We start from the raw sequence: 18,365 nt of genomic DNA on the forward strand, positions 1-18,365 counted from the left end.
ACCTTTTGCATAATACAAACCATAGATTTCACTCAGCCTGTAGCCAACGTCTTGTGGTTGAACTAGAACATATGTTTTGAAAGGGTTTTCAGGATAGACATATGCTAGACATAGAGTGGTAGTAAAATCCCCTCTAGTGGTGTATGTTTGCATTGCAGGGTGAAGTTCTCACTCCCGTGTAAGTCGACCACAAACATACCACTTGTAGGATTCTGCTAAAGGTAGCTAACTTGCCCCATAACTTATATATGTAATTTTTTTTCTTATCTATCAGCTGCATTTCTGTATGTGGGTTTAAGTGCTGGAAGGAACCTTAGTCACAGGATTGGGGGAGTCAGGCCACAGCAGTACTCAGAAAATCGTCACAATTTTAGTAAAAGTTAATAGAGATGCTTAAGCATCAGCTACTGCTTGGTTATCTGGATACAACGGTGCATCTCATAGGAAGAGGTAAGGACTTTGAACAAGAAAGCCACAAATCCTTTTTTAAGACAAATAAACTTGTCCTGCAACACATTCATACTGGTTAGCTATTCATGCTCTGCATATACAGAATGCAGCTCCTACATTTTGGAAGCTTATGCCTATAGGGTCATATTCTGGTTTTGGCCTTTTGGTGCCACAGCTATTAATGGATTATACTCTAATTCACTTGATCTAATTCCTTAACAGTCAATGTTCATACAAAATATTCCCACTGATGACAAATACTCCACCAACTTCAGTGAAAGCAGAGTCATACTTTGGATTCACTAATTTCTTTCTAATAAGTGATTAAAACCACAAGTGGTTTTATGGGCTCTGGAGAAAGAATCTGGAAATTAATCTGGTTTTGCTATTCACAAAGCACCAATTATAAGCGTTTCAAATACTGATGATTCTATATCCTGAGAGCTAATTAGAGATGTAAAAAAATCATTCCCCCAGGAAAGCTGCAGAAAATAAAATGAGAGATAGATCATTGTCAAAAGGTGTCACAGGCAATGCAAATTATAGTTAAATTATTCCTGTTTCTAGTAGAGATCAGGTGCAAATAAAGGAGTCGTTTCTCCAAAACAAGCTCTATGCAGAGCTCAGGTTCCCATTACAGTACCAGAATCCTGCATGCAGTTTTTCTCGTAAGAACTAAATCTGTGCACATCTGGAATTTGAATGCCTCTTAAAAATCTCTGAGCCAGGGACAGTAATCTGGTCATATAGTATATTCTGCAAATGATGAATTGCAGCCAAATTTCCATGCCTCTAAGCAGTGTATCGGACTAACAAATAATACCAGCAGCCAGGTGCTGAAAGTTAATACTGAACCTGAAATCAGATCCAGGGCTGAATTATTTATTGAAATTCCATGACTTTATTTGCACTATTAGAAGAGAGAGTCACTTGCAGGCACTGCAAGTAAAGGTCTGAATGGTGGGGTGCTGCTGATAAGGGCATTTAGCAGCACATCAGCTGACCCCAGCGCAGGCCATAACCTGCCCTCCATGGTCTCATTTTGTATCTTATTTAACATCATAAAAATACTGTTCATCAGTGACTTTAAATGGGATGAAAGAGCAATCAGTAACTCTCAGGAGCTATCCTGCAGTGGGCAGAACTTGTCTTTCTATCTCCTTTTGCATCTCCAAAGTTAACGGTGCTGCAGAGGGTATGAGAGAAGCTTCATCCCGAGATGCGATGAATGTTTACAACTTTCACTGAAAGCAGATCAAGTTGCATTGCAAAGGAGCACTACATTGTAGGCTAAAACTAGTCTTTGGTTTGGTGTTTGCATCATGGTATGACTTCCCAATGCAACCCACAATACCTTCAGTAAAATAATCACTTATCAATATGATATTACCAGCATTCAGACCAAGCCTTACTGCCATGAGAATACAAATGCAATATAAACAATTTAGAGAGTTTAATGTTCAGGGGATATTTTTTCACTTCTAATATCTTCTTACCTGCCAAAACTGCTGTATTTGTTCATCTCATCATTTACACAGACATACAGTCAAATTTAGCTGTTAAAGTGGGTGTTACACTACAAGGTAGTCTTTTCTGATAGCCGTCTACAAAGGAAGGGAATGCGACTTTCTCTGAGTATTTCATTAAACAAGAAAGAGAGAGCAAGTTCTGAGTTTGTAAATGTAAATACCTGCAACAAAAACAAGAGTCTAAGAGGTACACAAACAGCAAGCAAACATTCCTTGTGACTCATCTAAAAGCAAAACAATTTGCGTTTTCAATATCAAATGCTCAAAAAAAAAAAAGCAGTGATGCTTTCCAAAAGCTACTGAGAAATTTTCAGTAAGTGTGTATACTAGTAGAAGTACAATTTCCTAGTACTTTACAGTATGGAGTTCTGAAACTAATGTATGATAAATGTTGTAAATAGAAAAAATAGTTGGATCAGTGAGTGGAGTTTGGATCACATTTCTTGTCTACTTGCCATCTCAGTGCAGGATGATCTCTTAAATCTCTGTGTCTATACTGTTTGGGTCAGGTTGAAATGCTCCAGTGATGCTGCTTTACAAACTTCGCATAGGAAACAGTTTTGACAATTTTCTTGAAACACATTTTGACTTGATGCTCAGACTGAATTTCCTCTAATTTCATTTTATCCTGTTATCCAGCATAAAAAAAAAAACCACACTTAATTAAGTTTAATTCAATGTTATTTATGAAAATAATAGTTACATTTCTTCCCTTTATACAAAATCGTACATAATTATGCGATTGCAATTTCTCTAGTACCTCTTCACCTTACTGTCCTCTTGCTTCTGGGATCCTTGACCATGCTGTCTATTCCCAGTATCATCTTTTTTTTTATATTCTCATCACTCCTGAGTCCCTCTCTCACCCAGGCCTCTCATGCTCCAAGTGGACCACTGTCCAAGAAGACCAGCAGTGACCCCAGCATGGTCATGCAGCAAAACTCTTCTCCAGCCTGTTCTTTCCTATCACACCTGTCTCAGAAGAAATCAGTAACTTTCTCCCCAAATGTGTCTTGCTCACTCTTCCCCCCCCCCCAAAATCACTTTCTTGATTTTCTTTCATTTTATGCCCCTCACACTTCAGCCACATACTCTGTTCACTGGCTTCACCAACCAAGTCAGTGACAACACCACTGAAATCTGCCCCCACCTCCTGTCCCTTCCCCTGACTGTCCGCTCTACATGTCTGACATTGTCTCTCAGCTGCCTTATTCAAATTAAACAAATCCCATTTGGTAGGGTGGAAATGGAGCGTGACACAGGGATCATGCCCTGTAAATCCCCTCACCCATTTATCGTTAAGTTCATAAGAGGGTGCCACCTTCTTCTCCTCTGAAGACAGTCTCCAACCAAACTCTGTAAGTCAAATCTTTATTCTGCTTTCCTCTGGCATGACAACCCTTTCATGATCTGCAACCCTGCAGACCTAAGCGCTGTTTAACACTCTTAGAAACAAGAACTTTCTCACAGTTTTTCCCCTCTCAGGCTTAAAAAATAGACAAAAAATATCACCTGAACCTTCTTGATCCTATTGTCTGTTCTAAAGGAGAATGTTCACTTAACAGTCACTAAAATATGTCACTACAGTTTAATCTGCACACTCAGGTTTGGGCTGATAGAGCTGGGGTTTGTGCTGTGATAGGAGCACGTCATACATCCTATGCCATGCTCGTGCTTCGGACCTAGATTTTATTCTAGATGGAGTAGACACAGTTTTCACAGATTTCATGCTATCAATCTACAATCTTTCTAGTCTTCTACATCACTTATATATATTTTATCTTTGCAGTTTTATATTTTATATAAACTATTTTATATTTTATACTTACAGGTTTATTTTATATTTACAGTTTGTTATGCAATCTGTTAAGAGGCATGGTTAATCTGTTTCCCAGCATGGTTAATCTGTTTCCCAGCATGGTTAATCAATTATAATTCACACCTTACCACTTTCTGGTGCTATACTCTTAGACAGGTAATTGAGCCTAACCATCAGATCTAGAGAAGGGCTGAGTCATCTCACCCTGCTTCCTTTACAAAGTTTCTCTGGCAGCATTTTGTTTTATCCTGTGGTCCTGCTCAGGGAAGGCAGCAGTTTCCATTTGCAGGCTGTCCGAGAGCTGTTAGCCTGGACAACTGCAACCTGGAGAATGCCATTTGAACTCCATATACAAAGCACCCACCGAGAAAAGCTTATTGGAACATCCAGGTTAATGAGGTAATTGAGAAACTAGCATTTGGCAAGAGAATTTCTGAACATTTTATATACATTTGTGTACAGCTAGGCCCAGTTCACTGAAGTACCTAAGTAAGCTCTGAGGAATTAGCTATTTTGTCATGTTTACTTATAATTCTCTCTGAAATGGAGATTTTTTTCTATTATTGTGAAATGCCAAGTACACAAGTGCTTCTTGAAAAATAACAAATACGAAGTAATCCTGTAAATTCACACTTCCAATGAAGACCTAAACATCAGTCAGCACAAAAACCCTCTTTCTGACAGCATGGCACAACATGATTACTACTGTTTGCACTCACTCTCAAAGGTCCTGGATATGGCTTTAAATAAATAAATGTTAAATAAATAAAATATTTAAATAAATAAAATATTTAAATAAATTTTAAAAAATAATCCTTGGTGCCCAGAGTTGAAAAGATGTCCAGGAGCTAATTATGCCCCTGCCACATGTGCAGACGGGGCTGGGAGCAGTGGCTGAGGTCAGGGGAGAGAGGCATTTCCTTCCCCTGAAAAAAAAAATTGACATTTCAAGGTTTGTCTCTTTGTCAGGGGAATGGGACTGCGCTTCCTCTAAGTTCCCCCCTGGTCACATCCTTCCAGACTGGAACAAATCTTCCTGCATGTATGTTCATCTGCCTTTATTACAGACTGATTAGTGAGAAGACCTATGGGGTGTTTAAAGAAATACACACTTGGAGATGAACTAAACCCGAAAAGATTACATTCATGCACTCTGAGGAGATCCTTGTGGCTTCATCTTGGAGCAGGGTGTGTGCTTAACGCAGAGGAAGCAACAGATCATTTTTGAACCTCAAACAATACTCAGCTCTAGAACTGGATCTAGAGTTTAACTGGGAGATTCAGATATATTGACTTTAAAAAGAAAAAAACTCCAAAAATTCAAAGTTAGAACACCTCAATACAAGAAAGGGCAACTCAGTAAATCAAGGCAAAAATACTATTCCTTGCCAAACTGCACGGGCAAGTCAACAGTCAGAGAAAAAAAAGTAAATTAAAATGATCCAAATGCTGGTGAAAGTCTGAAAAAAAGGCTTAATAATGAAGGGGTTTGGAGCACTGCATCTTCTTGGCATGTCCTGAACATTTAAAAGAACTGGACACAGAAAAACAACTAAAACCGTCATTCTGAGAGATCCTATAACCTGCAAGAATATTCCATGATTCTACCCCTCTTCATCCAGGAACAGCTTTTTGAAAAAATACTATAAATAAAATAAACAAACAAAACAGGTCTCCAGTTGCACACTGAATCAGCAGCAATGGCTCATCACAAAACACAGGGCAGTGAAAGAAAATAATTTCCTCCCATGATATGCATTCGTATCTGTTTGAAGCTGCCCATTCAGCAGCTAAAAGCAAAAGGAAAGCAGTAACGCAGCGTGCCTGTTGACCCACACAAATTGAATCACAATCTAGAAAAACACCGGCAACAATAGCGATGATCCATCAGGGGCGGTTTCTCTGAATTCCACTTGTTTCGGACAATACACAGGTACAGACACGCACCAGCACCCAAACAATAGCTATATGCAGTGGGTGGCAAGGTTCAGGATGTTTATTTGGGTGTTGAAATGTTATGGGGTGGACAAGCCTGGCAATTGATACGGAGAAGCACCTGCCCGACCTGAGCATTAAGTCAGTTTTTTGTGAGGAGTTAAACCACAATGCTCGAGTAGCTTTTACAGTCGTTCTTCTATGTAAAAAGAAAAGAAGGGAAGCAATTTTAGCTGGAGAAGCTACTGGGATACACAAATATGAAAATGAATGTTGGTGCAAATGTTTCATTGAAAATGAAGCCAAGGCACAGGGATGTGGCGTGACTTAGACAATGACAGACAGAAAGAGAACGCGTCTCTGCTATCTCCCAGTTTAGCTCTTTCTTCATCTCAGCCTCAGGCTCTGACCCGCACTGACACAGCATTCAGAGCCCTGGCCAAGCCAGCATCTGCTCAGCCTCTGAAGACCCTTCCAAAGTCTGGCCCTTGCATATCCAGACAAAGATATGCAATCACATATTTAACCACCACCTGAACTAATCACACCCTGGAGACAAAGAGATATTTTAAGACAGACAAGCAGCCTCTGAATATCGTTTCTATCAGACTGACTTTGGCCAAATTTGTGTTATCTGAGACACAGAAGTCAAAGATTTCTTCTGCACTTGAACCAAGCCCTGCTCTTGTTTGCCAACATACCCTCCATTGCAATGCCTTCCTGGTTTGTAGATTTTATGGCTTTATTGACTCAAACTATATGTGTTTCATTACAGCATATCTAGTCTGATCTGAACCAGAAGAAAGGGCATGACTTCTTTGGTGGTTCATTCCAATGGTTAATCACCTTTACAGTTACTATTAAGCTTATTTCTAACTTGACTATATCTGACCTTAACTATTAGTATGTCTTGTTATACTTGTTACCACTATATTAAAAAGCCCGCTACAGATGCATTTAATATTGCAGTCAAGTGACATTTGGTCTTTTACTTAAATGAGAAAGACTGCCTTAAAGATGGCAATCTGAAGTATTTTTTAAACCTTAAAATTATTCTTCTCTACATCTTTTTCAATATGATAACATACATTAGCTTTGTGTGCATTTAAAATAGCCAGCCAAAAGATAATCTAAACCTTGACCCCTCCCTAATAATAGCAAAAGAAAAAAAATTTAAAAGCATAGTTGTTACTAGTATAATTTGTGTATTTATTATTGGAATACCGCAAATTACAAAGCAGGTGGGGCACATGAACACTGAATTAGTCGTGCTAAGTGCTGTGCAAAAACCAAAAGGCACAAGAGCTATGCCTAAAGGATGGAGCACAGGACCAGATTGGTGTTCTTGCTGGACCTCTTTCCACAGGGCCACGGCTTCTCAGCTTCTGCACCTATAAAGTGCTGACCGTGACTGTAAAGTGCTTCAGAATTGCTCTAAAAAGGACTTTGTATTTTTTATCTCAGAGACTGGGTTTTGCAAAAAGAATCATGTTCAGAGACGACTGCCAAAGCATGGAGCAGCCTGCACAACCTCCTTTGCGGAACTGGGGTCTAAGTATGCTTAATAGCTGTCAGCATCTAGGCAGGTTATGGATCTTCTGTTATCACCCTGTGTTTTACTACTGGGTGTTTAAAAAAAAACAAAACAAACCCACAACTGCTGAACATTTAAAACTTATGCTAAAATATCTTTTCTAAATTGCAGACAGTTGTTGACCTTAGCTGTCAAATGTTTTTTGAGATGGAGCATACATCTCCATGGATTAGCTCATCATGCTTTGAACTCCACTGCTAGCCTGCAGCAGCACACACTCTTTAGAGGTGATTAGCCCTTTTCCAGACAGTAAAGCATTATACTTCTATGTCTTTATTAGCAGCAGAAGTTAGAAAATTTTATATCTGCTTTGGCATCTTCATGGTTAACAGACAGGGAAACTAAAGCCTTACCTAAATTAAGCAAACTTCCTCTGTGTGTAAACTCCATTCCCAGTATCATGAACAGGTATTAACACCTGAAATATCAGTAAATGGCAAACTGAGTCATGATATTTTTTTCTTAGTCCAGAGGAAACCAACAAATACAAGAGAAGCAACAAAAATAGTCAAGAAATGGCTATTTTACAGCCCAACTTACATAAGGAAGAAAAAAAAAAATTACTATTCCCATATATAATCTTTGCAAGTTTTAAATATGTGAAATTCAAGTTTTATAGAATTTAAAGTAAATGAAAATCAGCTTTGGCCTTGAATATTAGGCTTTGAACATTGTTATTAGGTTTTGCATCAAGCACCTACAGGTAAATGCCATGGGCTTCTGTCATCTGCTCTGCACACAAAATTAGTGACTATCAAGAATGATGATTTAGAAGAACAAACTATCACTGTCTGAGGAACTTCATCCTTAATATAATGACATTTATGCCAAAGTAGCTATAGCAGGGATAGGTTCGACTCCTACTGTCCTACAGAGGCATTAATAAGTTATTACAACACAACCCTCCTGAAATACATTTCAATTAGTGCTTTATCTCAGTTTTATGCAGAGTTGCCAGAAATACATATAAAGGAGATATTTCAGTGTCTTTTGGCAATCAGGTGCATGGGAAAAAAACTGGAGAAGCACCCAAGCTCCAGATATACAATATCTCTTAGGCAGAAGTTGAACCAGGGTACCATGAGACCAACATCCAAGTCATGGTGATTAGGACACCAGTATAAATTTATGAGTCTGAATGCATATAAGAACAAGCAATAAAAACAGAGAAGTTGAAAAAGAAGGTACTACAGAAGATACAAGACCCTAAGAAGGAAAAAGGAAGGCAGGAAAGAGTGGACAGGGTGCCAGCAGAGAGGAGTTTTGGCTCAACTGCTGTGGGAGGCAGCTCAAACTGAGGTCCCCACCGCTCCACTACCTGGCTGGGCCCAGTGCGGTGCTAACACGGCTGCACAAACTCTGGGCTAGAGCTAGCTCATGTCCAGACACTTAATAAAGCACCCAACAGCCTGTACCTGAGAGCAGAGAAATGTCCAATTTCCTCTGGTTTGATTTCTTTTATGTCCAGGAAATCAAGAATTTCGATATACTTTGTCAGGAGACAGTTCTACATCAGAGACCTGATCCCATCGTGTATTTCTCTTCTATTTTAAGTGGTGTTCAGGATGCTGTGCTGGGATAAGGGTGAAGAATGTTCCCTGCTCCCACGATGTGTCCACATGTGGTGGAGAGGGAGTGGTATCAGCATTTTATCAAGGTAAGGAGAGCCTGAATAATTTGCCTTGGGTTGCTGAAGGAGGCAGAAAAGCAAAAAAGTAAAAAAAAGCCTCCCGAGAATTTGCGTAGAAATCTAGTAATTTTACTGAGCTTAACACGTTGCAAAATTTGCATGGCAGGACCTTTTCATAGTTTGATTAGAGCTGGACAAAAAATAATGAAAATCAGAGTTTACAGCTGGTGGGAGCTGTTGGTGTTGCTTTGTATTAAGATACAGTGCTGAAACAATGATTTGTTCACAGAATGGAAAGTCAAAAAAAATGTTGATTTGCATTTTGACTGGTGCCATTTTAACATGGCAAAACTTTGCTGTGGTGTTACAGAATGGTATCTCAGGTGCTTCATGTCCCAGTCTCCTTTCTGAGCACATCTTCTCTTATGACACTGTAGCCATGTGATTTCTGTAGCGCACCAGAGTCACTGAATCAAAAAGGAATCTGCGTTCTATCATGGAAGATCCACTTCAGCCAGTGAACACCACCATAAAAAAATGATACTTATAGAAGGGTAAAATCATAAACACTCTAAAAGGTAAGTTATGGAATTATTATTGTGAGGGACAGAATAATACTCATTTACAAAGAATCATTTAATTTAACAGAGTCAGAGAAAACATCCTATGGACCCATTCTACATTTATGTGTGAACTTGCAATCAAGTTGCGTAGCAAACAGCAATGATGTGCTGTAAATGTAATCAGTTACAGAAAGTTCTACCCTTAGGTATTATTAGATAAAATTAATGGCTTTGGATCTTCAAAACACAGGTGAATAAATTTTTAATTACTTTTGTTCCACTGTAATGATTTCCAACTTTTAGGTCTAATATAAAAATCATGCCAGGAATACATGATGCTGATTAAACTCATCAGACCTACAAAAATCAAAGATTTTTTTAACTCATAGCTCCAGATGTACATATATATTACTGTTATCGCATCTAGATGAGTTTTACTGCATGTCAGCAATACAGAAGTGCAAACAAATGGGGAGAGCAAGGAGCAAGGAAGGAAAGGGAATGAGGATCTGTTCTGGACTTTGTTCATGTTAAACTTTACTGTGTCAAACCAACTGCTTCAAGCTATTTTCAAAGTACCTACTATAGCACTTTAGATACCTGCTCCGATTTCCTAGTTCATGTAAGATTTATAGATTTGAATCCAGTATGAATCCAGCACAAAACCAAACCTTCCTTATTCTAAATGATTCTCCCTACAACTTCCAGTCAGCCTTTGTGGGGGGAAAAAAAAAAAAGTATCATTGAAACCTTCTGTTATTCATGTTTAAAACTAACACACAGACTCACAGCCCTTTAACATCTGTCTGACTCTGTTAAAAAAGAGTAATTTGAAAAATCTTCTACCAGAGCTCTTAGCTGCAAAATGGAAATACTAGTGTTTATGTTACCTCTTTGCAGCATTGCTGGGATTATTTTGCTGGTATCTGCCAGATTTTGAAGAATTATGTGTCATACAACAACTAAGTAATACTGTTGCTGTAATGATCAGTATGTTATCCTAAACAATCCTTACACAGCCCTCCATCAAAATATATTTGATATAGCCAGATGAACTGATACTAACATTAAACTCTGGAGCACAGGCAGACTTACTTCCTACTGGCTCTCTTGGAAAGGATCCCTGTATATTTTTGGGATGTTATGTCAAATGATCTCTGTGACATTTGCTGTTCTGAATAACTGCAGCAGAGTCATATATTGCCGATAAAAGTTTCCTGGGGACACTTACTGGGGCTTCGCTGTCATCGCTGAACCATGACACAACAACCCGTGAGCCTGACGAGACGCGTGCTGCCAGAGATGGAAAAAGAGCAATCTACAGCTAAACGTAGAGCATCCAAAGCATACCAGTGGCTATTTCTAACTACAAGCAATAATAATTACGAATATCACCAGTTCTTCATGGTAGAATTAAAACACTGTATTCACCTGATTTGACTCTGCAGCTCAGAAAAGCTGGAATAAAGGAAGGAGTTAGTAGGTGGAGTTTAAAGAAGATCTCAAATACACTTAAGCTAGCCTAACTCTACTGCCACTGAACTCAGCAGTACAAACCTGATTTGCTTTTATGGCCATGCAATATGACCAATGCTGAATGTTTCTGAAGACTTATCCATTCAAATTATGGATCCAATTTATAAAGGCATTTAAGGAAATAAAGTTATGTATATTCAACAAAGCATTTGAATATGTTTCATTTTAATCAGATGTTCTGATGACAATTAACATATATATTGATGCCATCAAGTTCAATAAAAAGCAAGTTGTCACAGCCATTTATATGAGGGAAAAAACCCAAACTATGCCAGATAAGGCTGTCATTCACTTTTAGCCATAAACTAATGATTAGAACATGAACTCAGGCAGAAGGAGACATAGCTGAAAATCCCTTCTTAATTGGAGATCCAGTTTTCCAAGCAATCCTAAAAGCATTCCAGACTAAGTTCAAGGTGGCAGGGATAGTGATTACAACCCTGCCAAGTCCTTTTATAAATTTGGCCTGCTTAAACTATTCACTGTCCATCTCTCATATTCCCACCAATGAGGCACTTGTCTTGACGCAAAACAAAATCTGCAAATGCTCAGAGAGAAAACAGACATACAGACGTACAGACTCTGGGTTGTATAACTCTGGCTAAAGCTTCTTTAAAGTATTGGTTTTCTTCATCACAAGGCAAAACAAGCAGCTTGTGATTTTAAAACATTTGCTAGGCAGCTATTTGTTAATTTATTGAATTATTTTCTTTTAACAACATAAGATTAAAGCAAAATTACATTTTGCCAAGATGGATGTTTTCTCCTTGACTATTCTTTTTATTATTTTATTGAAAATGCTTAATAAAAAGACCAGAGAAGTAACTATCAGTCCAGGCAGTATTTCCTTGATTTAACTGGGTCTGTCTGGAGTTACTATTAATTTGTGATTCAAATTTAGGAGGCCTGGCTCTCTTCTTGTGCCCATTTTATATATATATATATATATATATATATAAACTCTATGGGCTTCAACCCAGTCACTCCTGATTTGAAAAGATCTAAGCAAGATAGGAACCAAGCCAGAATTACACTGAAATACCTGAGTCCCCCTGCATGGAACTTATGAAACACATTTATAGGTGTTTAAACAAACCTAGTAAAACTATCTTCCTCCCGATATATATGCTGGTGTCCAGACTACTGGTAAACCTTGTAAATTTGGTAACCTTAATACTAACACACAAGGCCAGTACACTAGAAGAGAAGACTTAGGATGCTGATCATACACTGTCTCACCAAAAGAAGTTTGGAAGATATATGAACTGTGGTGCCCACCATCTGCTCAACAGCGCCGAACAGATGAAAAATGCAAGACCCTAATAAGCCCCCATGCTCACGCCACTTCCAGGGTGACAGCTGAAAATTGTCAGAGACTGCAGGCACTATATGTTTCTGCTTTGTAGGGTGGCTATGTCTGTCTCAAAATGTGAAAGACTTGGCCAACCTCATGACCAAGGATCCAAAAAAATGTTATTGTCAAGTCTTGGAGCACCAGACAGGTTGAACCAGATGTTTCAGTATCATTATTCTTCCTTTTGTTTTTCTCTCTTTATTATTTCCTCTTTACCTAGAAAGTTTCGCTGAACATAGGAATGATTTTGTATGGAAGCCAAAAGCTGAGTTCATAATACCCAGTAAAATACCCCTACTTCTCAAGAAATGGAAATGAACTTTGTACCTTCCAGATCTGATTGTGATTTCTACTCATCATCAAAACACTACTCGAGGGCAGTCTACGAATCAAATTAATTAGAGAGCCTGTATTCTTATAATGGATTAAAATGTTCCTGTCAAGTTTTCCCTCCCAGTTTGTAAAGCCATTATTGGTTTTGATAATCCTGAAATTCTGAAACTAAAATCAGTTTTCTTATCAGGGTGACTCTTACATTACAACTACAAAAGCCTCAATAGTGGGGAATGACTGTTTGTACCAGGAGTAACATTTATATTTATATCTTCCTTTAAGGCTACATTGCAGCAGTTCTCCAAAATCCAAACCAGGGTTAGTCTGAAATCACCTTTTGGCAGAGACAACTTAAAAAACAAAAACAGAAAATGCACAACAAGAAATTTCAGAGTGCATAAAAATCTTGCACCTCCCTGGGATGATTTCTGGGATAATGGTGTCCAAAGGAGAGGAGAGGGGCAGCAACACCCTCCCGGGAGCAGTGACTCCCGGGCTTTTGACAGAGCACACTAAATCAGCAGGATGACTGCTTTGTCCTGGGCAACCAGGCTCTCTGACTGACTGATTCATTCAGGGATAGAAATTTCGGTGCCAAATGTTGCCATCGCTTTCAAACACACTCCTAACAGACAGCTAAAACTCCCCGAAATGAAACCGTTGGAGATGACAAAGGGCTCACAGGTTCCTTGTACGTGGGTTTGCTGCTCCAGGAGACTGTGAGCATACCAGGACTAAGCTCTTCTCTTTGCGATAATCCTCGAACAAGAAATGACCGTACGGGGCCCTACAAATACTTCAGTGCTGTCAGTCCTTGAACCATACTTTGGCTGGTACCGTAGACCCGAGACATGGCAAATACACCATCACGGTGCCTGGTCGTGCACAACACTCAGGTCCTAACACGAGGAACAGGCTGAGAGCGTTCAGTGCGTTTTACACCTTTAAGACTTCAGCTGGCAGACGGGAATACGTTCAATGTCTGAACCAGTGAGTGTGGAAGATCAAGGCCTTTGAGACATCCCTCCTGCTTTTTAGATTTGCAAGCACCTTCATGTTTTCTCTAGATGGGTGTTCAGTGTGACTGCAGTTGAACACTTTGTGAAGTAAAGCCTTACACCTTTTAAGCAAAAGCTCTTGCACACCTGAGCTGATGAACGTATCCTGAATGTTAATTACTCAATACCACAACGATGACTCCTTGCAGAAATGACTGTCTGCCAGCTCACTACTCATTCTCCTACTACCATGATGATACTACTATCTTTTGATTGTGAGAAATACGGATTAACATATATCTCATTATAGAGTGTTTCTAAAGCAGGAAGATTTTTAAAATGAAATGTACTTTGGACCATTCCTGTGGTTTGTTTGCTTTCTAGAGTGCACTCATCCTGACCCATGCAAATAGACAGCTGTACTCTCAAGTCTTATTTGTACCATGCTTTGTTTTCCATGTTTACAATGTATCTCCCTTCAAATTAACTTTCTGGATATTAGGCACTACTCTAATTCTGAAATGCAAGGAATGTACATCCAAACACCCGTTTCCACTGCAAACAAAAAGAAACCAGAACAGTTTTGTGATCCTCCCGTAAGTATTTTAATAGTCTGTATGTAAGAAGAGCACCATTCAGTTTAGTCACAGGTGCAAGACTGCCAGAAAAAGCTAAATATACCTTCCATCAGGGTGTCATTTATACAGAAGCACTTTGCTCCTCCAGCACACAAAGAATTAAAATTAACCTGAGTTACAACAAGCCGGGTTAAGCACAGAGCAAGCACTACCTCCCGATGCTCGCTTCCCCAATGCTGCTGCCAGCATCTCGCACTACCGCGTATCAAGCCTTTTTCTCTGGCAGCCTCTTCCAATTCCCTGTCAAACAAGTTTAGAGAGGGAACTGCTGCTGGAGAGTTTCAGCGTTCACAAAAGGCCTGCTTACACAAACTGCAGATCTGATTAAGGCAGCACCACCTCCCCGGCCGACCTCACCGCTCCTCGGCTCTGCCCGTTCTCACCATCAGTCTGCTCCTGTCCTGCCCCAGATCTCTCAGTCAAGCACCTTGCAAGAACAAACACTCGTTCACAAAAAAAAAATAAAATCTCACAGATCCAGGTTAGGGCACCACTAGAAAAAGAGTAAAATCGATGGGGATGGTAACCAACAGGTGTGATAACCGCTTGACCCGTCTCTGCCAGAGCAGTTCGGCTAGCTGTGTCCTGGTGGTGCCCAGCCGATCTGCACAGCTCAGGAGATGGCAGCTGACCTGCATTAGGTTACAGCACGGCTCTTTTGTCTACAGTCACCTCGCTACTTGTCTTTCTAAGGCTCCTGCTCTCCTGGTTGTTAAATAAAAAGGGAAATAGAGCAATTGTGTAACACCTTTCTTTTTTTAACCTGAGACAGGAACTGCTTTTATTAGAGACTCTATGGCTGGGGAAAAACAGCCCTTTCTGGTTTATTTGTGCTTGCAGAAGATACAGTTTTCTCCAGGCCGTGTCTACTGCCCTGCATTTTTCTTACTGATCTCTGTGTTTTCTGGCTCTGTGTTCATTCGAGGATGCAGGGCAGAACTTTTTTCAAGGGAAATATTAGTGCCACAAAAATCAAAGGATGAAATGCTCATTGACCCCAACATCTCCTGTTACTAGAACTTGCCTCAAGTCTGGGCCAGTATATTTAGGTTTGCCACTTGTCCCAGCATCACATACTCATCCAGAAGTTGCCACCTTTCAGTTCTTCTTTCCAGTCTTCAAACAGACTGAGCAAGTGCCTTGTCCTTTGCAGACTTTCTCCTGGATCAGCCTTCCTGTTTTTCTCCCCTTACTGATATGCTATACTTTTAAATGTCATGCTCTGGCAAGTTGTCACCTGTTCATATTTCTCTTATATGCTCCTATTTTTCAACTTTTAGTTCCTCCCTTACTTGGATGTTCTTCTCTTACTTATTTTTCAACTTCTGAGATGTATAATTTAATACTCTGGTTATATGCTTTACTATACAACTTTTTAGACTTTTAATTAAATTAATGGCACCTTTCCAAAATATCAAGAATTGCAATTTTTCAACCTAAATGGAAAGTCTCCAGGCAGACACCAATTAATTCTTTTACTCCAGCTCTGCAAATTATGAGCTTTATGTGAAAGTGTCTATGCAATTCTGTAACATGCATTATGCAGGAAGTCACATTACTAAAAATGTTCTTTCTGGAGTTATAAATCTTCAAATGATGGCATGGCCGAATTGAATGCAGTGCAAATTTTTTCCAGCAACTTACAGATCCAGAACTTCACACAATGAATCTGGGCAATGACCTTCACTTTAACAGTTGATGCAGTCAAAGAACCATATATCACAAACATCCGTATCAGCCTCAATAAAATAGTGTGGGCACTAAAACAAACCACCAGTTAAAGGTTTGCATTCCAGAATACATTTGTGATGACAGAGTGCCAAAAAATCCCATTAACCTATTTTTTAGCCCACAAACATCTCCATTAAACTCACTTTGGTAGAAACAATTTGTAGAGGAAAGGTATCGGGATGTATGGACACACGCAGGTCCCTTTTAATACATTAAGGCCTATTGGGCAGTTATGAACCAGGAATTCTTGTAAAATCAGTTTGCTAGAGAGAAAGACCTTGTTGCTGGCTTGATGAGAAAGGCTGCACCTGAATTGACTGGTTTTAGAAGATGTGTGAAGAAGCCATGTATACACATCATGAGTATGGCTGACATTTCAACCTACAGCCCAAAATATCCATTAGGGAGTACAAAGCAGTTATATACCCTCAACTTGACAGAAAGGAGGGGTTGGAATTTGCTTTTCCAATCATTCAGTACTGTGTTTGCAATGGGCCTGATATAACTCCCACATATTAATAATAATCCTACTGATTTACAGTGATGGTTTAGGCTCAGCGAGACCAAACACCTGCATTTTATATGGGCATAGTGGATTTTAGCCTCGACATACATAGAGGCTTTGAAACATGCTCTGAACATCAAAAAATCTGAGCTGTTCACTGGGACAGAGTTTGCATGAAGTTTGCAGTTAGTAAGGTTCAATGTGTAATGGGTTTGAAGTGTGCCACTGATTTTAATGGTCAGATTTTCATAGCCCAAGACCAAGAGACATACCCAATTTGAAACATTCTGAAATCCTGCCATATAACAGGTGCACTTATTTTTCTATATTTTCATTAAATCAGTTTCTGTTCTCAGTTACCCTTGTATAAAATCAGAATGAACTTCGGGCTGAGGAAACTGAGAGTAAAAACTGATTTAGTTTTCATTTTTTTAGAAAAATAAAAGTATTGCAGGAAATAATCAGAAGACTGCCAGCTTATCTCAGTCCTTTTTGTTTTATGATCCACTAGCATTTGAGACCTGACAGCCTCTGCCAAGGTACCAATAATGGTACCCCTCAGCTCTTCATGCTCTCTTCCCAAAAACAGAGAAGCAAGTCAGGATTCTTATAGAAAAACCTGAATTCTAAAGCCTGAACTCTAAAGTTAGGACACAGTACATTGCAGGCAGCAGGCTAAGAGTAACAGGACAAACTCACAGGGAGAGAAATAACAATAAAATACAGGAACCCTGACTCTCCCTCCACAACCTTACCTAATTCTAATGTCACGAAGAAGAAAGCAGTGTGCATGTGTGTGCAAGAGATAACAGGCTGTCAAAGCACCGCTTCTGCTCAGCGCCAGAAAATTAAAGTTTGATTATTCAATAGAAGCCGAGCTGACCCGAGAGTCACACCAGTGTCCAGTTCACAGTGCAACTTACCTTCACGAAGAGCTCAATTTCAGGGTCCTTTCCTTCCCCATTAGCAGGAACAGAGTCTGTCATTTTTCACCCCCAAGGCTACCAGCTGATCTCCCACTATTAAGTAGCAAAAGGAGTTTTCAACTGCACAGTGGGTAGGTTTCCCTTCCGAACAGCTTTCACCAAGCTTTTAAAACATCATTCATAATGACAAAGCTCGAAACCAGCAGAGAAAACAAGTTTGCGGGTTAATAAATAAATAATAATCATTAAAAAAAAGCAGGCGGCAGAGCAGCAGTCCCTGTTACGGCTGTGTAGTTCTTCAGAGCAACAAGTGCTGCTGTGCTCTGGTACAGTATCCTCATCTGTCAGAGCTGCAGTTCTCACTGCCTGCCCAAAATAGCCCAGAGCATAAAAAAAGAGGGTGGGGTTAACTCACAGGGGAGGAGACAAGGTCCTGGTACCTACAGCAGGATCAGCCTCTGAGCAAATAATTCTGCTCTTCCCCATTTTCAGCATTTCTGTTGTTCCCTCCCTTGTTCTTCAGCTGGGAGCACCAGTGACAGGGCAAGAGGGAAGGTCTGCAGCAGGCTGGTTTCATTGCTTGAAGCAACAGTGATGTTTTTTCCTTCTTTTCTGAAGGGTGTTTTTCCTGCTTCTAGCTGTTCAAAATCCTAATATTGTTATTGCCAAGAATGGTAAGGAAAAAAAAGCCAAATTTCTTCACCCTGTGCATTGGCTGTTGCATCAGTGCAAGGAGCATGCGGAAATCAGAGCTCTGCCTCGGCGAAAACCCCTGTGCGTGGTACAAAGTGGTACAGAAGCCAAAACTGAACACTCTTAGGTGA

At 39.7% G+C, this 18,365-nt stretch overlaps 1 protein-coding gene across 1 annotated transcript in view; it reads right to left on the reverse strand.

The window, feature by feature from the left end:
• CLIC5 (chloride intracellular channel 5) overlaps window positions 1–17,903 on the reverse strand; it is a 59,862-nt gene extending 41,959 nt beyond the window's left edge. Inside the window, exon 1 of the mRNA XM_069805612.1 lies at window positions 17,539–17,903. Coding sequence (XP_069661713.1) covers window positions 17,539–17,601 — 63 coding nt within the window. The 5' untranslated portion in view covers window positions 17,602–17,903. The remainder of the gene's footprint in view (window positions 1–17,538) is intronic.
• Between the last annotated feature and the right edge of the window lie 462 nt (window positions 17,904–18,365).

Source organism: Haliaeetus albicilla, chromosome 18 (genome assembly GCF_947461875.1).
Source record: "Haliaeetus albicilla chromosome 18, bHalAlb1.1, whole genome shotgun sequence".
Taxonomy (NCBI): Eukaryota; Metazoa; Chordata; class Aves; order Accipitriformes; family Accipitridae; genus Haliaeetus; species Haliaeetus albicilla.